The sequence below is a fragment of the Emydura macquarii genome, unplaced genomic scaffold (genome assembly GCF_026122565.2).
Source record: "Emydura macquarii macquarii isolate MOO-44397 ecotype Brisbane River unplaced genomic scaffold, CSIRO-AGI_Emac_v2 contig_1254, whole genome shotgun sequence".
Taxonomy (NCBI): Eukaryota; Metazoa; Chordata; order Testudines; family Chelidae; genus Emydura; species Emydura macquarii.
Window position 1 is genome coordinate 4,404,978 of NW_027131391.1, and position 20,657 is coordinate 4,425,634.

The window sequence follows — 20,657 nt, forward strand, 5'->3', positions numbered from 1 at the left end:
CGGATCTGGCAGCAAGGGCTGGGGAGAAGCTGTTTTGCCCAAGCCCCTTTTCCCCAGCACGACTTGGAACTTGGCTGAATCACTGCATCTTCCTCGCTTTCCTTTGGACTCTCTGCACCTGGGCCCAGGCAGAAGTTGGACGTAGCGGAAGTGTTGCCCGCTCCCCGTCAGTGGGCTTTATTTCTGTTGGTGGGAGGCACCAGAGCTTTGTTCTGTTTAAGGAGTGGGGTTTGTCTGTGGTCAGTGGGTGCTGAATTCACCGTGCTGTTTGTGTCATCAGTCCCTGCCCCCACTCGTTGGCTCTGCCATCACTCCTCTCTCGCCTGTGCCCAGTGCCGATCCCTTTGCCTTCCTGCTGGTACAAAAGTCTCCACACGGAGTGCACGAGCACAACCTGTGCAGGCTGAGTTCTGCAAAAGGGCAGCACATGGGCGCGCTCTGGGCATGGGGAAGCATGGGGTACCGCCCACTCTGCTTCCAAACATCCCGGCCTGCGAACGTGTGAAGCGACACGGCTGGGAGGCTGAGCAGCTGTGAAGTCATCTCTGCCCCGGTCCAAGGGGCACCTGCTATTAAAAAAGCTTGATAGAGCGGCTGCTTGCTGGCTTCCTGTCAGCTCTCCTGCAGCCATTCCTGACCCCTGGTGCCAGTCCTTTGGGAGCCCCCGTAACACCCCCTTTAATCAGTAGAATACTCAAAGGACGGCAAGTCCATCCTAGCGCGATCGTGTGACGTGGCCTCCCTCAGCAGTGGCTCCCGAGGAGCTGCAAAGTGCGGGTGGTGGGCTGGTGCCAAAAATCCCAAATACTCTCCCTGCCCACTCTGCCTCCCGCGTGCTTGGGTCCGTTGTTCCACCTGCAAACTGCACCCGGCATCTGGGCCGGGAGCTCCGTGGAGAAAGGGGAAGCACGCCCAAGAACAGAGGCAGCAGTGCTGTGTAATGCCAGGCTCTGAGGTGCTGACCGCTCAGCCCCACTGCACAAATCCAGCCCCGCAAGAGACTTTTACAAGAGCTGTTCCAGTGCTGGCCGCCCCCAAGGGTCAGGCCCTTTTCCAGGTAGAAACGTTGCCTCCCCACCCCCAGGCTGGCTCACTCTCTCTCTTTTAGGGGGAGGGGGCTTCTCCTGCCATTCTCCCCTCCCTCTCTAGCTGCCAGGTTCTCTGGGGTTATGGGGACCCCTCATCACCCCCATACAGCATCATCAGCTGTGGCTCCACTGGAGGCAGTGACAGTAAACCGTTGCCTTCACGTAGGCACAATCCCCACACCTCCGCAACCCAGTGCTGCTGCAGGACCCCGTCCTGCCGCCAGCATAGGGAATTCCCGCGGGGGTGGGAGAGGGTGTTCAGGACTTGGGCCTGACAAAGGGAGAGGGTTCCCGCAACCGCTGTCACTGGGGTGTTTTGTTTTCCGTGACCAGGCTCTGCCAGCGACTCCCCCGGAGCCATGTGTCTCACCAAGTGGGTCCAGCAAGCCTTGAAGCCTCCCCAGCCTAAGCGCGACTTGGCAGCTGGGTCGCGCCATCTCAGCTAGTGTTTGCTGACCACCCTCGAGGCAGGGCCCACGTGGTTGCTTTGGTTTTGCCGCCTGCTCTCTCCGGTGTTCCTAGTCGCTAGAGTGCTGCTACCTTCTGACGTAGCAGCATCCCTGATCTTCACCCTCTCTGGCCACCACAGCTGGATCTGACCCCAGACTCTGGGCCCAGCAGCCCCACAACTTTGGGAAAGCTTTTTGCTGCTCAAATCCATCTCTGCTGAGGGTGTTGCTCAGCTAAGAGCTGGCAGGACTTTAACTAGGGATGTGCACCCATGCTGCCACCTTGTGGGAATTCACATGCACTCTATTCTGTGAGGGTGGCCAAACTTGTGGCCAGACGAGGATGAATAACGATCCCTGGCTAAGGCCCTAGCCACAGCACAGCGGTGATTTTGTAACTGGTTTTAAGTAACACGGTTCAATTTGCAGCAGCGACTGTGCGTCCGCACCTGCCCAACAGTGTTTGCACCGGTGCGTTCTCAACAGCTGCCCTGCAGTCTCTCAGCAAGGACTAAAGGGCCCAGGGGACATGCACACAGCGCAGCTGGTGGTGCGATGGATTCCGGGTGTCCCACTGCACAGAGGGCTGGGAAGAAGGGGGCCAGCCAGACTAGGGGGAGAAGGGGCTCCTGTCTACACTGCAAACCCGCCAGTGTGCTGAGCCAATTGCCCCAGCCTAGGTCCCTGGCGCACGCAGAGACTAAGGGATGCAGGGAGCAAGGAACTTCACCTTAAAATTCAGCTCTCAGATCCACTGGCCAATTCACACAGCACTCAATGGCCATCGATTTCTACCTGCTTCCAGGCAGCATTGGTATTTCCAGGAAAGGTGGGGGCTGGGTGCAAAGTTTGGATCCAAATTCAAACTCGCCCAAAGGTCTGTGTGGGGTGACACGAGATGCAAGGGGTCAGCCATGGAGTTCCAAGCTGGATCCAGATCCACCTTTCCCCGGTGTGTGGGATAGGAGTGAGGGGGCCGGAGTAAGGGATCTGTCATCTTCCTCCCTCCCCCCAGGGGCTGGATCCCTACACAGATTTGTGAGCCACAGGCTCTAGAGATGCAGCCTCTGCCCATGCCACACTCATTCCTGCCCCCCTTCTCCACCCCTTGGCTTCCATGGGGTCAGGACATGCAGCTGGAAGGGTTGGCGCCTGCCTGAGGCCTTGCCCGAACTAAAGAGCTCACTGCAGCTGCTGCAGGCTGGAGCACTAGGCCCCGGTTACACTCCAGGCAACACTAGTGTTTGGTGGTTTGTTTGCACACCACGGGGTTAGTAACCACACCTCCCCTCTGCCTGAACGGCAGCGGAAGCTGGCCTACATGCTTTGCTGAGCCATGGTCTGCAATCGGTTACCCCGAGCACTGGGTAAGTAGGACGAAGAGTTTGCAGGACCAGCTCTCTCTCTAAGTAGGTACGAACTGGGCACAATCGCCTTAAAACACATACGGTGCTTGGAGGCCTTTTATTACTGATGGGGGAATGAGCGGGAGGTGTCCTTCTGCAGCCTCTGAGAGCTAAGCCAAATACATCAGGCTGGATGCTAAGCTGCTGAAAATCTATGTAGCACCATTGACGTCCATAGAGTGTCTCTGATTTACCCAAATGGAGGATCTTCTCCAGGGGTTGCTGCGGTTCTGAGAAGGAGAACTTCATGGTCTAAGCCAGTGATTCTCAACCCGCAGCCATGCGAGTAGTACATACAGTGTGTGGCTGCGGCCCACATAACACACCGAGCTGCATATGCAGCCCACGATGGTAAATAGGTTGAGACCCCCTGGTCTAAGCTAATGGTGCTGCCACCGTCAGGCTCCATAAGTGTGGCTATTGCTACAGAGACCTGTCGCTGAGGCTGGAATTGTTGGTATTGTTTCTTAATGACTTGTACAGTCCCACAGAGGAGCAAGACCCTTCTCAGCCCAGAGAGAGCTGGGCGGCGCTCCGCATTGCCCTAACCTGGCGTCCGCTGCGCGTTTGACGTCAGCAGGAGCAGCGTTAAGGCAGTGCCAAGTGCTTCTGAAATCCCCCCAGCCCCGGAATCAGATTTGTCCATCAACTGCCTTGAGATTACAGCATCCTGTGAGGCACGAAGTACCCCCAACTCCCATTGGCTCCGGTGGGAGCTGAGGGCGGGTCTCCGCAGCATCAGGTCCGAGGGCAACAGCAGGCGCAGTGATTATAGTTTTGCATGCATTAAGCTGCGCGCGCCCGCAATGTGTTATTCCGCAGTAATCCTGCTCGATGTCTGTCCCCGGCTGTGGGAGCTGAACGCTGGCTTCTCCCACACAACGACGTTTATTTACTGAATCCTCAGGGGTGATGGGAAAAAGCTAATGAGTTGATTTAAAGCACTCAGATCCAGGACTGAAACGGGCCCTTCTAGGGTTAGTGTTTTCTGGGTTTTGTTAAGGAGAGGAAGATAGGCCCATTAAATATGTCAGATGCTAGCGTCTTCCTGCTGAGTGAGGATTAAAACAGGATGGAAATGGCCTGGACTCTAAAATGCCCCATGCTAGCGGTGTTGCTTATAAGGGCCAATGATGAGAAGCTGCAAATCTCATTTCAACCACTGTTTGCCGTTTATAGACTCTCCGTTCGTGAGAGCTGTTCATAGTGATGGGCTGATCACAGATGGGGGCACCTTTCTTTCTCGTCCATGTCACTAAATGGGGGCCAGATGTGTGGGCGTGACTCAAAGGCAGTAAAACCAGATGTGTACGGGTCTGCCTCTCATGTAAGGGATCCCACAGGCTAGCACTGTGCAGCAGCTTGAGCTGAATCGCAGTGACTAGAGCTAGCTGGAAAATGGTCTATATGTGGGGATGGGGACGGGAGGGTTTCCATGGAAAATGTGGATTTTGTTGGGGGGGAGGGGGAAAGGCTGGCAGAAATTCAAATACTGACAACTTTGAAAAACCTAAATCTTTTGGGTTGGGCATGGGTTTTTTGATGAAAAATCAAAAATTTCCAGAGAAACCAGGCATTTTGAGACCAAAAAAAAAATTTTTTTTTAAATCAAAAACTCAATTTTCCTTAAAAAAAAACAGCTCTGACAGAAAATTTTCAACCAGCCCTACTTGGGAATCTAGCAGAACAGACAATAAGTGCAGCAAACCCTGCCCCATCTGCTCCGGAGTCTACTCTGAGTCTGAAACCATTGGTTGTTTTAAAGTCGTGTGTTCAAAAATGTAAAAGTTTGTGTTTCCACAAGTGCCAACCAATAAGCGACTTTGGCTTTAATAATAAGGTTCCAGATGTTTGCATGTGTGTGAGCTGCTCCCGTTGATTTCCATGTGAGCTGACTGCACCCATCCAAGGCTGTGTTTGGCTCATCTAAATAGTGCTGAGTTGATAGCAGAATCCAGTCACTTCATTTTAAAAATCAACTGCAGCTGGATGAAAAATCATAAACCCCAAAACCAAAAAACCAGGAAATTGTTGTGGAAATTTTTTACTGAAATTTCAAAATTAGACACAACGTTGACCAGCTCCTTATCTGGTCAAAAAAACATTGGGAGGAGGGGGGATTGTGAAATTGTTTTAGGGGCTTTGTTTGTTTGTTAAAATTCAACATTTTGTCAAAAAAATCCTTGGGGAAAAAAAATCAAAATTTGAAGACATCTACCAGCTTCAGGGGAAATAAAACAACCTTTTAAAAACTGTATCTAAATCCACCTGTAGCTAGTAAACCTGCGTGACTCCAAAGCATCCATTCATACCTGTGTGGGGTATTGAATGATGTATAAACAAAACACACTACAATCACCCGAATGCCTTTGATGTAGGAATGCACTTCAGACCCTGAGGTTTGCCGATGTGTAGCCTTGAAGTGATGGTTTGAAAGTCAAGAAAATGCAGTGCAAACAACAATTGTGGTTACAGGTCTGTAAATAGACAAATGTCAGGAACGCCCAAGTATGGTTCAACTCCTGGCCTCGAAGAAATAACTTTTGCCCACTTGGGAAGCCCCTCAGAAATCCTGATTTCTATATTCTGAAAAGAACTGAAGAATGGTGATGGCTGAGTTCTACCTGGTTCTGGCAAAGTCTCAGTTCTCTGCTGTGCATGATTCCCCAGGAGCAGGGCAAGAGTGACTTTCAGGCAGGACTCCTTACTGGTTGTATAGCACAGGCTCCCATCTAGCTAGAAACACAGGCTGAAATTCTCCTTGCTGCCCAGAGGATTTTGGGTGCTCTGTTCCAATTAATTTGAAAAGGAATTGGGTATCCTATTCCCCAAGCCAGCTTCGAAAATCTGAGGTTTTTAAATGACTCTTCTCATGAAGAGGAATGGCCCAAAAGTGAAATGGGGACATTTGTGAAATGTGACAAAGGTTGGGGGAAACCTCAAATTCTAGCGGTTTCCTGAACCCTCTAACTCTCCAGGGTTTGCCCCTGTTAGCTGGAACTCCATCTTTTCCCTATTCTCTCATCCTAGTGACCTTTCCACCTCCCCCTCGTATCATTGTGCCTTCATTTTATTTTTTAAACGATGCCATGAGTTAAGACTGGAGCATTGGCTTGACTCTCACTTTGTGTTCCTGAGGTGGATGGGCAAACTGGTTCATTTTGTAGCATTAGATGTGATTCAAATGTAGGTTTCTTTTGAGGAAGAATGGGTGGGGTGGGAGTGGGGGTGGGCGGGTGTTGTCTTTGATCAGACCAGTGCTTTAAGCAGTCAGAAACATGATTTCCCCTACCTCTGAGCTCTCAATGCTGCTAAAATCTCTGCCATTCGTACAATGTACTCCAGCACCTCTCTCATGGACTGACTCCTGCTCTGTTTGCGAGGTATCCACACTGTTCTAGAGCATGCACCTCTCTGTATAGTTCCAATCTTTTGATTTTATGGAATAAAATACTTATGCCTGTTTGCATTACAGTCAAAATAAAAAAGTGGACTAAATCTGGTGGACTGTCTTGTTGGTTGGTTTTTCTGTTCCTCTTACCTCGGATTCCTGACACTGAAAATTCACAATACATCTGATGAAGTGGGTTTCCGCCCACGAAAGCTTATGCACAAATAAATCTGTTAGTCTTTAAGGTACCACAGACCTCTCGTCATTTTGCTGAAAATTCACTGTGCACCTCACTACAGCCTGTTGTCCCTCCATTGACTGACTGACAGTAGTAGAAAATGCCAGTGCTTTACAAAAGAATTACCCATAAATGATCTCTTGTATTTCTCTATGATGGGCACTTCCTTGCAGGGCTGTTTGGATTCTGAGCATTACATTTTAATCCCGTTTGCAGTGAGAGACTTCGGCAGGGCACTTACACTAAGAAAACATCGAAGCTGAACAGGGTTAGGTGGCTGTCCTCTGTCCATTCCACAGTGTCCATTGTTGGAGCTGCAACACCCATAGCACAGTCAATGCCAGAAAGCCCTGGCCAGCATGGCTGGCAAGAATGGCTGCAGGAGGCAGGTGAGATGGGCGGAATCGGTGTGGCTGTAATGCCGCCCTGACCTACTGGGCTGGCAGCTGATAAACCTTTGCCTTGACTTAGATTCAACTACTTTTCAACGCCCCAAAAAAAAGTGGGGGTCTTGGGGGAATAGGAAGAGAACAGAGAGAGGCGCAAGACTAAAGCCCAGCTCCTGCCATGCCTGTACTTTGGGGACATTCAGTGCCAGATCAGAATCCAGATCCAAATTTTGCAGCTCAGGATTCAATCTCCAAAACAATCAAGTTATCTATGGAGCCTTTGGGGCCAGAAAAATCCAGCTCCCGTGCCCCCTATCGCAGGGTAGGGCACTAGTGGGCATCTTACATACCAAACAAAGGGCTGCTTCTTAAACATGAGGAAACTCCAAAGAAACCAGAGGAACCAGGGTAAGAAGGGCAGAACTAGCTCCAAGGGGGATGGGAGCTGGCTGGGGGCAGACAGTAATGCTGGGACTTTGAGTGTGAGGTCAGTTAAAATGCAGAGATCTCAGTGGTCAGCCACTCAGAGAGGGCAGGACTGATCCATGGGGTGTCACAATGCCCATGACCTCATTTCTCCAGGATGTTCTGGCAGGACCAGTCCATCCCCCTCAATCCCAGGCTGGGGCAGGGACAGTCTGGCCAATAACCCAAGAGCTGCTCAGCATTGCTACCCCACGGGAGACACTGCTGCCCCAGCTCTGCCAGGGCTTTCCCAGTTGGTCACTATGGGAGCTGGGGCCATGGCACAGAATTCTGATCCTCCCCCACCCTCACATTTCTACCCTTTCCCCAAAACTGGGGGTGTTGGGATCTGGGATTTGGTCTTGGGTCCACATCTAACAGAGCCAGAGATGCTGATAGCACCGGGGACAGGGCCTGTCAGCAAAGCACAGCACCGCCCAGTGGGTATGTGCAGCGAGTCTTGTGAAGGTGCTAAGAAGGGGACAATGGAATCCATTCTCCTAGGTGTGTGCGTGGAGAGAGAGAGAGAGAGAGAGAGAGACTTCTCAGACTCGCTGCTCTGCCGCATACGTGATGAGTCGATACCAAAGCTGAGGCCAACCAGCAAATTTCAGATTTGGATTTGAAATACCCGAATGGGACGGGACTTTTGGCCTTGTGATTCTTCTTTCAGCTCATTATGGATGGGAGCTGGTGAGTGAACTCGGACCCGGTTTGGGTTCAAAAACCGCTGCTAAATTCCAGAGGCTTGAGAGCCAGGAATTTGGTTTGGGAAAAGGCAGGGCTCGCTTGACTGAAATGGGGCATCAGGAAAGAAAGTAAATGGAGTATAACTAAGGGCACTGACGCTAAAGAAAACTGAAACAAGGAAAAGAACAAGGGGCCAAACTGGCAGAGGTAAAGCAGTGCCCTATGTGCGCCTAGCCGGCCCTGTGTTCTTTGAATGTACAAACTGCATTGTAATGAAACGCAGGTGCCTAAAAGTAGGCACCTACATTCATATTTCAGCACGTCAGTAAGTTTGGCTTGATTCCAGCATGGATGAACGTCCACAACTGCCCACTGACGTCAACGAGCCCTACCGGTGCTCAGCAACTCTTACAATCCAGCCACTCGTTTAGGGGCCAGCATACCAACTTAGTTCAATTTTAAGCAAGCTATTTTGAAAAATTTGGCCTTGGGGTAAATGAGCTGGAGACAGTCTCAGTTCAGATGGATGTTGGGTGGGTGACTGGCCCCAAACGGTGTCTCTGGGGGGGAGAGCGAGAGAGAGCAGTTGAAACGCAGCAGCCTTATTGGTGAAGAGCAGTTGAAAATTGGTATCACAATGGTGCTGGTCTCATTGTCACGGGGCAGGGGGTGGCGCCCTCTTTCCTTTGCTTGCCCTTTCACATCTGCCACTGGGGCAGGGTGATGGGGTGGCACTTTGACAGTGTCCTGGAGCAGAGTAACATTTCTGATATGATAGTGAACATTCTTTTCCCAGGCCTCACGGTTCATGAGAACCTTCAGCCTCTACATGAGGGAGAGAGAGAGAGAGAAAACTGTGTGAATGACAGCAAGCTCAAAAGAGACAGGAGACCATCCACAAAGCCCATGGGATCCCAGCGGGGCAGGTCACTAAGTCAGGAGCGAGGAGAAGCCTCTGTCTTGCTCCAATGGTACTGAGTTCACTTGCAGCACTGGATGCTAAGATAATTTTATAATCAGCCTCATGCTTCAGTGCTTCAACCAGTCACCTGCAGGGGTCAGGAAGAAATTTTGCTTCCCTGATGCATAATTGATCAGGTTCGTTATAGGGGTTTTTCGCCTTATTCTGAATCATCAGGCTTGGGCCACAGCTGGAGGCAGGACACTATCTGCACGAGATTATGAGAGACTGAAAATAAGACCTAAGCAGGGAACAAGAAACAAAAGTAACTGGGTATTCTGGAACAAATATACCAGTGCATGGACGCTGCTTCACTAGCATTAACCATAAACACACAATATACAGGCTCCCTTTCATTGTAGTGCCACAGGACGTGACACCAATTCTGGGCCTGGCTGCACGTGAGAAACTCAAGCTGGTAAAACGGGTGCTCTCACTACAAGATTATACTGCACCTGGCTATGAGGTACTCTTTCAGGAATATCAGGACCTGTTCCAGGGATTGGGTTGCTTGCAGGGTGAACATATAATCTGGCTAAACAAGCAGGTCCCTCCAGTTATTCATCCGTGTAGAAAGGTGCCATTTGCACTCCATGATGAACTCAAGGCTGAGCTTGCACGGATGGAAGTTTATGCACATAATACAAAAAGCAGAGGGGCCAACGGAATAGGTGAGCTCCCTAGTCATCGTGGGGGGAAAGCACTGGCCAGCTATGCATATGCTTAGATCTCAGAGACCTCAACAAGTCTATACTAAGAGAACATTTCAAACGACCAACCAGAGAAGAGATTATGGCTCAGTTTGCAAATGCTCAATATTTCAGTAAATTGACTGCATCCTCAGGATTTTGGCAGCTAAAATTAACAGAGGAAAGCTGAAAATTATGCACATTTAACACTCCATTCGCAAGATACAGATTTTTACACGTAGCCTTTGGTATAGCTTCAGCACCAGAGGTGTACCACAAAACCATACACATGATCTATGAACATATTAGGGGTGTGGAAACCTCCATGGCTGACATCATCATCTGGGGCTCAATGAAAGGGGATCATGATCATCGACTTCGGCAAGTGCTGGATGCAACTAGAGCTGCAAACCTCAAACTAAATAGGGACAAATGTAGCTTAGGAGGTAGAGAACTGACTTTTGTAGGGGACATTATTTCCCATGAAGGTGTAAAATCTGATAAGAGGAAGATTTCAGCCATTGAAATGATACCACGTCCCCAATCAAAGAAAGATGTCCAATGGTTCCTGGGAATAGTTAATTACCTTGGAAAATTCATACCCAATCTTTCTGCCAAAGCAGCGGCGTTGAGCTAACTCCTAGAGGACAAAAATGAATAGTGTTGGCGTGCTGCACAGGAGGAAACAAGGGAAGGTTTAGAACAACACCTGATACAAGAACCAGTATTGAAATTCTATGCACCAGGAAGGCCTATTAAGATTTCAGTGGATGCATCACAGTCTAGGTTGGGTGCAGTGATTTTACAGACACATGAGGATTGCTGGCAACCAGTGGCATATGCATCCAAATCACTGACTGATGCAGAAATTAGATAAGCACAGATTGAGAAGGAGCTTTTAGGAATCTTGTTTGCCTGTGAGAGATTCAATCAGTATATTTATGGACAGACAGTGGAAGTTGAAACAGCCTCTGATTGCATTATTCAGCAAACTGCTAAATGACTGTACCTTAAGGCTTCAAAGAATGATGATAAAGTTGCAGAAGTATAATTTGTTGGTGACCTACACGCCTGGTAAATTTATGTTCACAGCAGATGCACTTTCCAGAGCAGTGGCGCCCATGGCACCGGAGAAGACACTGGAGACAGAGGTGCAAGCCTACGTGGATATGATTGTGAGATCGATTCCCATAGCTAACAGGAGACTGCAACAAATAAGAGAGGAGACTGAGAAAGATGAATCACTGGGAATCCTAAAAGAAGTGATAATTAAAGGGTGGCCTGAAATAACAAGCAGTTGCTGTCTAAATATAAGAGACTATTGGAATTGCAGACATGAACTGACTGTGATAGATGGGGTGATTTTCAAGGGTGGTAAGGTCGTAATTCTACCAAGCCTCCAAAAGAAATGCTACAGAAGATCCATGAGGGTCATTTAGGAATTGAGAAGTGCAAAGTACGAGCATGAGAGGTGCTATATTGTCCGCGGATCAATCATGACATCACTAATGTGGTAAGAAACTGCTTTTCATGATTGAAATATAAGCCATGCCAACAGGCAGAGCCACTGAGACCCCATCTTGTTCCACAAAGGCCTTATGAGGAGGTAGGCGCTGATTTATTTACCTGGCATTCAAAGGATTACTTAAGAGTCACTGATTATTACTCTCTGTATCCAGAAATTTGCACACTGCATGGTACTAATAGTAAGTCAGTAATCACTGGCATGAAAGGAATTTTCTCCAGACATGGAATTCCAGATGAGGTCTTCAGCGATAATGGGCCACAATTTTCCAGTGCCAAGTTTAGGCAATTTGCCTTAGATTGGGATTTTCATCACGAAACCTCCAGTCCAAATTACCCCCAATGAAACGGACTGGTGGAAAGGTCTATACTGATGGTAAAGAACCTGATGAAAAAGACTTTTGACAGTGGGGGTGATATTTATAAAGCATTGATAGTCTACAGAAGTACAGAATGGCTTTTCTCCAGCTCAGCTGTTCAGGGGAAGACGGATCAGATCTAATTTACCTATTGCTGATAACTTGTGGCGATCTCAGAACAATGCCACCGTTCGGAAGGTGAAAGAAAATCAGAAGTGGAAGCAGAAATATTTTCACAGAAGGGCCCATGATCTCCCATCTCTTAACCCAGGTGCTAGAGTGTGTCTGAGAAATCATCTCTCTAATACCGGCTAAAAGGGTACCGGTAAAGAACAGCTGCATCAACGGTCTTATGTGATCCGGACAGACCCAGGGGCCACATTTCGACGTAAGCGAGGGGATCTGTGAGTTATCGCAGAGAGTTCTAACAATTCCAGCATATTCCAGCATATTCTAACAATTCCAGCATATCTCCTCTGCCTGATCCGCTATCATCACTACACGGCGAAGAAACGGTCGGGGCAGGAGAGAACTCGGGCTGGAAGGAAGAGCTGGCGCTGAGAAGATCGAATCGGGTGATCAAACGTCCGTCCGTCCGTCCGTCCGGAGAGACTCACAGAGACTCGCTGGGATATGGGCGGAAAGTGGGTGGTGAAGACGCAGGTGGGCGCGCTCTGCTCGTCCCCGCTCCGCTCCAGGTGGTGACAGGCGGAGTGACGCGGGAGTGCGCAGTGCAGGTCTTCGATCGCCGCTAGGCGCTATTAGAGGTTAGCGCACGCCTCCTGAGACAGGCCTTCATCTGCCGCCCAGGGCTAACTGGTTTTCCTGGGGAGGGCAGAGGGAGCCAGCTGCTTGTAGAAGACTGTGGTTGGGAGACACTCCCGAGGATGGGAGGGCATTGCGCGAATTGGGAGACGCGCCCTACATCAGATCTAACCTGGCGGCTCCCACGGGCCCACCTGGGAACCGCGCCTGTCTGTGCTGGCCAAGTTCTGAGCAGCTCTGGGGCCAGCTGGGCGGGCCCTGGTCCCTGCCTTTGCGCCTCCCGGGGAACGTGAACTTTGCAGACGCTCCCTAACTCGTCTGGGCCCCGCCCCGCGCCAGCTAAAGCGCTGCGCCCCCCCGGGGAACAAGCCACTGACTGTTGCTTGATGGACTCGCCTCCCTCGGACTCGGCCCTTTGCAGACGCTCCCTAACCCTCGCCGGACTCCCGACCGCGCGGCGGAGGGGGCGTGGCCGCGGCCGCGGCGGTCACTCCCGCCTCACTCCCAAAGGTAAACAACCAAGATGGCGGCGGCTGAGGAGAAGAAGGAGCCCGGCGGCGGCATGAGCCTCATCGACCTGCCCGGGGAGCTGCTGGAGCTGATCCTCTGCTGCCGGGTCCTGGGCGCCGCCGACGTCGGCCGCGTCTCCTGCACCTGCCGCCGGCTGCGGGAGACCTGCTGCAAGGTCTGGCGGGAGCACTTCCGCCTCCGGTGAGCGCCGGGGCGGGGAGCAGCGGTTCCGACCCGGCCCGGGCGGGGGGCGGTTCTGAGACCGGCTCTGCCCCTCGCGCTCGGTCCCCGCCAGACCTCTCACCTCAGCCGTTGCCGCGCCGTGCCGGGCCGGGCCTGACCTGCCAGCGGCTTCCTGGGACCTCCGGCTGCCGGATCCTGGGTGCGCCCCCGCTCCGTCCTGGGGGCCGGGGGTGTCCCGCGCCGGGCGCGGGCTGGACCGCCTCCGCGCCGCCTTGCAGAGCTGGGGGTCGGAAGGGCCGCAGCTGCGCTGCTCCAGGCCGGCCTGAGCTGTGTCCACACTGCGAAGCGGCAGAGCTTGAACCCGGGTCGCAGAGGGTCTCTCGGGCTCTGACCCACCCCCTCACAGGGCCCTGGGTGTTCGCTGGCTCGTGTCAGACGGACCGATCCGGGTGTGAATGGAGGTGGGAGGGTTCCCCATGTAGCGGAGATTAGCCCTGTCAAGGCATGTCGGGGAGCACTGTGCCCCGTCCTGTGTGCAGTGCCCTGGGTCCGTCCCTATTGCATTAAACACCCAGGCTGGCCTGTGTGGCAGCTGACTCGAACTCAGGCTGTAAAACTGCCTTGTAGACACACTCCCCCTGCCCGGGGCTCCCGGGACTCAGGCTCCAACCTGAGCCCAGACATCTACACTGCAGTTTTACAGTAATATAGCCTGAGCCCTGTGAGGTGGAGTTAGCTGACACCGGTGCCAGGTGTGTGTGTTTAATTGGAGTGTACAAGTACTTCTTGGGTGCAGAAATGTGGAATAAACTGCCCACCTTCAGATTCCCTTATTGAACAAGTGAACCAAATTTCAAGATTCTAGCTTGATTGATGGTAGTTGGAAGGGATAAGTATGAATTGGGTATTTAAGTAAGTAGGCCTGAAATGCAACGCCTACCGGCTGAAGCCTCTTAAGATTTTAGCTTGGACTAAGTCTTAGAGTTTTGAAATGCTTGACATAAGTAAGTGACCAAAGAATGACCCTAGGCCACAAAATTATGGGAATAGATGTACCAGTGGGTGGTATTGTGAAAAATTAGGTGTGAAATTAATTTTAGATCACAAAATGCCATACAGGCACATTTCTTTCTAATACATGCCTTAACTGCAGGATGCAGGTTGTGTGTCAGTGCTAATGAGAAAAGGAACTGCAAACAACTATGACAAATGGGGTAACCCAATATTCATGGGGGACACAACACAAATAAGAAAATAAGGGTGGACACTTTCACGCACATGCGCAAAGCATTAATGTAGTCAGAATCACAAGATAAAAGAGAGCTCCCAGATTGGGGAAATGAGTTCCCTACAGGAAAACTCCAGCAGGAACTATCCCTCTACCTATGATCAATTGGCAAGGCATCCATCAGACCCTAAGAATATCATTCAGGATGTGAGTATGACTATATTTGTAACTTGAGCTTAGGTCTTTATAGGATTTCTTGGGTGGTAATAACCTTAACTGTAACTTTCATAAAACTTGTAAAGCAGACTAGACCTTGTACTTGTAAATGTATGTGTGGTCACTATTTCCTTGGTCTTTGTGTTCCTAGAGGCTCTAAATCTGAAGCAAGTAGCAGAGGTGACTTTCATTCTGTAGAGCTTAAAACTGTAGCCACCAGAGCAGAACCTATGTTGGTGTAATACAGCATTATTAAATACATAGCCTTTTATTTTATTTCAAGTGTCTGTGATGATTAAAGTAAATTTAAAAAAAAATACTACACTTAATGAAAAAGACAGGATGCATGACAATGAAAATTACTTTGCAACAGGCATTGTAATATAGATGCTATATCACTAGAGTCTTATAGTAAAAATATAAATAAAATTGGATCAAATCATGGCAGCTGGAGCAATAGTATGACTTGGTATTTTTAGTTTTAACATTATAGTTTCAATGGCTGTGGAAGTACTAGATAGATCTCTATAATTCACTAAAGCCATTGGGCTTTTTAGAATAGAATAAATTCATCTGCTACCTGGTTTTGTTCATGTCTTGGCACAAGAAGATAAATTGTGTTGCTTTCTCTAACTGCCAGTTGGCTTCTAAAATTTAGGTTAGTTCGAATGAAACTATTCTCTCTCCACCTGCGAAAGAGGCTACTGAACAATAGCTAGTTCATCAATTCAACAAGCTATGACTGTGGGTAGCTAGCCAGATATTTTCATCAATTCAATAGTTATAATTTCAGGATCAAGCTTGAACTTTTAGAATGGTTCAGAGCCATTCTTGAAATTGATTATGGTGGGTGATTAATAGATGCTTTCATCCCAGTAGCATCCACTTCTTTGATAATAGAACTTTTGGCAAGAGTTTAGATAGATATTGACCTTGTAATCCTGGCCAGATTCCATCTTCAGCAATTACATTTTATCTCTCTCAAATTCTCACTGTAATTTCAGTTGGAGAAATTATTCTTTATTTACCATCCTAAAATAAACAGTTGTTAATATTGTTGCAATGTGGCTGCGTTTTAGTCATGGGTGAGCGATTTGTGATCAATTAGAATGAAAGTTACTATAGAAATATAAATGTGTTTGGTTAGTCTCTGAGTTTGTGTGTCAGCAAATTCAGGATAGTCTTATTTTTAATTAATACTAAAATATTCTCCATGTGTTTTAGTTCAAACATGATAGTTAAACATTAGTGACTTGGTTAATATCTATTAAATAGAAATAAAACATGTCATTCATTACTTTAAGACTCTGAAAACATTTTATTAAGGCAAGTCATGTCATTGCTTGAAGAAAACCTAGATTTTTTGTTTTCAAATTAGTGACAGGGAAAAAGAATGCATGAAAACCAGTAGCATTCTGATAAAAATTTTAAAATACCTAATATAAATTACAGTAAGTTATACGTGATAATATTTCTAAGTGTACTGTGTGCAATTCTGCTTCATCTTTTAAACATCTTCATTAAGCAGCTGATTTTTCTTTGGCTTTTGAGCTGTCAATAGGTATCACTATGGTGGTTCCAGTTCTCTTACACTGGGGCTGCCACTCAGCAGGTTTGTCAAAATGGTGCCAGTTTAGTAGGAAAAGTGCTTTTGTCAATACTAGCCACAGAAATATCAATTGCAATTGAGTTTTCAGTTCAAATACATTTTGTGGCTTATATGGTGAGAAGGGCTTTGTGCTATGTTAGCTTTCAGACTGATGGGCTGAGCAAAATAGGTGCACCTTTATTTTAAGTTTGCATGTGTTTGTACTTAAATTTGCAGAAGCCTATAGTAAGATCTGATTTCAGAATTCTGTGACTTTCCTGCAATAGTGGAAGTCATTGTTTACACCTAACTCAATGTACAGACTTACATTCTGCATATCCTTTTAGTTATTAGAGATGTCAGCTGTAGTAGGAGAAACACAGGGCAATGAATTCAAGTCCTGGTAGGTGAGTACGTCACTCACCTTTAAGTTGTTTTGTTTTTTAATATTAGAAAATATATGTACGTTTAAAACTATAGGCTTATTCTCTTATTGATCTGAGGACATACAATTATTTTGTAAAAGCTTTGGGGGTAGATTCTGAAAAGGTGTTTAGGAACATGAATCCCTTTGAAGTCTCTGATATATGTACCCCTTTGGCCCTTTTCCCCCCTAATGCTTACTTTGTGTTTACTGTAATTTCTTATGCTATAACCAGAAAAATCAGACTGGAGGGGAATAGGAAATATACTCTGCTTCTTTTATGTCAGTATGTGGATGAATTTTGAAAATACAGCATGTCTTGACTTAGTTTCAGGTACTCAAGTCACAGATGGTTAACTGCCTAGCAATAAGTAACATTTTACAATATCAAACTGTCTTGTGGAGGTTGAAGTATTAACTACTGAACCTGTTCCTGTGTGTGTATTATAGGTGGCCATCACTACTGAAATACTACAGCCAAACAGACAGCGTTAATTGGCTAAAGGAATATAAAGCACGGCACAGTGCTGGCTTAGAAACTCAAAGAACTATAGCATCATTCTCCAAAAGATTCTTCTCAGAACATGTAAGGTTTCTAATTTATCATGCACTTGAAATAACCTGGCCATTTGTGTACAAGTATCTCTTATTTCATATTTCTTGTAGGGATGTAAATATCTGTTAGAAAAAGTATCTGTTTAAACTATTAGAATTATATCAACCATTTAACTGATATCATTTTGTCCCCCCCCCCCACACACACACACACCCTGCTCCCTCCCCTCAGCTCCCGGGTAGCGCTCCCCGCCTGGCTCTGCAGGGGACCCCACTCTCGGACACGTGGGCCCCAGTGTTACGCAGTGGTCATTGGCCTCCGCAGGCTGCAGCAGCAAACGCTGCTGCCTTCACCCAGGAGACTGAGAGCCCGCACCACTGGTTAACCCCCGCATTGTCGGTTAACTAATAAGTATTAGTCTTAATGAAAAAACTAATACTTGCTGGTTAACCATTTAACCATTTAGTATTTTACATCTCTCATTTCTTGTCGTCTTCTCACTCTGAGGGTGAACCCTTACATTTCCTTCTACTAGCCATTATTATTCTTATTTATTTGTATTACAGTAGCATCTAGGAACCCAAGTCACGGACCACGACATCACCTTGCTAAGTGCTGTACAGATATAGAACAAAAAGATTGTCCCTGTCCCGGAGAGCTTCCAATCTAATGTAAGAGAAGAGAGAACAGATGGATACAAGGGGAAGTACAAGGAAACAATGAGACATTATTGGCCAAATAGACAAGATGGACATATGGGTGGGGGAAAAGGTGTAACATAAGCAGCATGGACTATGTGATGTTAGTTTCATGATTTTTTTTTTTCCCCCCATGGGTGGGTTTACTTAGGGAACAAGGCAAGTGTGGCCTGAAGCTTATGTGAAGGGACTGTGATGGAGGATAAGGAGGGAAGGAGCAAACAGCCAATGAGCGCAGGGCAGAGAAAGTCAGAGAAATGTCAACCGTTTTGTTTAGAATGTTAAGAGGTCGAAAGGTCCCTGTTTCTATTGACTAGAGTTTCTGGATCGTTGCTCTCTGCAGTTCTTTCCCAGCAGAATCATTCTTAGTTCATCAATCTACACTAGAGAACCAGTCTGCATCCAAAGAAGAAATAATCCATACTGTCCAAGTAAATAAAAACTAGTTCAGTAACACTTGAAGTTCCAAGTCTTCTCTGTACGTGGCATGTTCAGCTGCTACTGGGACTTTGGCTGCATCTCTAAAAGCTCTTGGCAGAGTGCTGGATAATCAGAGCAGAATCTGGAAACATACTGATCCTTCAGAAGCTGCTGCCTCTCTCATTCTTTTCAGATTAGTTGGCTCTGCTATTTTTATAGATTGTGTGACACTGTGTTCTTCTCATGAATGGAGGATGCTGAGGCTAGAAAAGCATTTTCTGAGAAATAATATGGATGTAATCAACAGACACGCAAAGCACTCTATTTTATAGTTAAGTAAAAGTAACAAGTATTTTTCATGTCCATTTCTGTAGCATCTGTGCACTTTTACACTGAATGTAAAACTAACAGGATAATTGTTTCATGAAGAATTACTGTGTGTTTCATTTGCCAGGCCTAGAAAAGATGTTTTCAGTCCAATTTCACTTGTATACACAAAGTACTAAATTGAAACTTCTTTGAAATTACCTATTTCTGTTTGAGAAAGTAAACTCTTCTGTAGTGTATAACACAGTGTTCTGTTTGCCAGGTCCCTTGTGATGGCTTCAGTGACATTGAGATTCTTGAGTGCCCTGGTCATTTTTTTGAGGACGAGCTGATGTCTATCCTTAACATGGAAGGAAGGTGAGAGAGCATCAAAGGAGTTAGAAATGGAAGGGAAAAAGACTAATTTCTTATTTGCTGAGTGGAAATGGATCCTACTGTGCTGAATGCACTTTGGCTAAATTCAGTCTCATTTCATCCTCCCTTGCTTAAAATAAATAGAGAAATTTCACAGCCTAATAAATCTCAATGTTGGGAAGTTTCTCTTGATATTCCCCTTCCTTTCCCTTGGTTAGTAGCTGTCTTTGTTTTTAAACTTCAGAGCAAGCTTGATGGAAATAACTTTCCAGAGGGAAAACATTTTAAATATTCAACAATAAGCATGACTTTTGGCACAATGTGCTCATAGTCCTTTATGTTGCTTTTCTGGTTTTTGATAGAGAAGTGCAGCTTGTAACTTTTTTTTTTTTTGTCTTGAAATCCGTTTGTCTGAGTCACTACAAAATACACTGGTTAAATTGCATAAATACAACTGTTAATTTGGTCACTTAAATTAAAGGTAGAAACAAACCAATACACCTCTGGTTCTTGACTGCATAAATATTTGTGTTGCCGTTGTTAACCTCTGGAGCAAAGAAGTGGGCATTATCATTCAAAGAAGGTTCCATCACAGGCTGTTCTATCAGTGGCATACGAACAGTAGAATGCTGCTTCTGTTGTGATTGAAATGACAGTAGATTCCTCTTAATGTGGCCTGGTAGCCAATTGTCCTGATTAAGGGGACTGTTTGAAAAGATATAAACTAGAATGAAACTATTCATTTCATTTTCTCTTCACATTTATTTTGTAACTTCTGTGTTGAAACTGTGGCTTTCATTTCGTATTTGACAACTGGCTAAACACAATTTGAGCCTTTTCACTGGCCGCATGCATCCCCATGAAGTAGAATTCATGTTAACTACACCCTGATTGAGATGTAGTGTTGCCATTCAATATCATTAAGCTAAATCATTTCCCTGGAAAATGTCCCAATAAAATAGCTGTCCCTATTGAGCATCCTGATTAGTTAGTGGAGGATAAAGTGTTAGGAGATGGCAGAATGGAAAAACGTTGCTTGGTGTATGGTTTGGGGGTGAAGGAAGAAAAGCAGGGGAAGGGAAGGGAATTATCTTCAAGGAAGCAATTCAAATGTATTTCAATGGAAACTCCACAACATGAAGAAGGAAGCCAGACTGAACAGCAACATTTACTTCCTGAGCAAATGGAAGAAACAGTGCATCCTAGAGAGCTCACCATCTATAACCCTCTGACCAATACATACAACTCCAAATACGCTGAACAGCTCTGTAGAGGGACCTCAGAAAACTGAGAAGTCATCTTCTGCACCTTATATATTTCAGAAGAAACCACTTCAAACAAGAAAGCATCATATGCTCCTACACCACTGGAAGAAAAAAAAAATCAGGAAACCTACCTAAAGATCATGCAGGAAACACAAAACAACTATTTAAAAAAAATGAAATGAACTCTGATAGCCATCCAACACAAAACCAAAACGTGGAGCCAACTACTACAGCTCCGTAATGCACAGTACATCGTCTCTGGGAGAAACCAAAGACACCATGACCAACCACATGGACATTGAATGACAACCTACATCAAAACTACTCCTAACCGGAATTGAAAGATCTGTACTCTCCAAGAGACTGAACTTCTGCCCCACCACAGAATATGATACCATACTAGCATGTGAAGAACTAAAAGAATTCTTCCATTGACTCCATGACACTACCTACAACTATCACATCCTTTCATAG

General features: G+C 46.9%; 1 protein-coding gene across 3 annotated transcripts in view; it reads left to right on the forward strand.

The window, feature by feature from the left end:
• The first annotated feature begins 12,937 nt into the window (after positions 1-12,937).
• FBXO21 (F-box protein 21) overlaps positions 12,938-20,657 on the forward strand; it is a 31,466-nt gene continuing 23,746 nt past the window's right edge. The window contains exons 1-3 of one of the 3 annotated variants that reach the window (XM_067550135.1): positions 12,938-13,125; positions 17,014-17,149; positions 18,827-18,921. In XM_067550135.1, the coding sequence (XP_067406236.1) occupies positions 12,938-13,125; positions 17,014-17,149; positions 18,827-18,921 (419 nt within the window). Of the gene's footprint in view, positions 13,126-14,230; positions 14,543-17,013; positions 17,150-18,826; positions 18,922-20,657 lie in introns of those variants that run through there. The other 2 variants (XM_067550137.1, XM_067550136.1) reach the window with 2 other exon arrangements.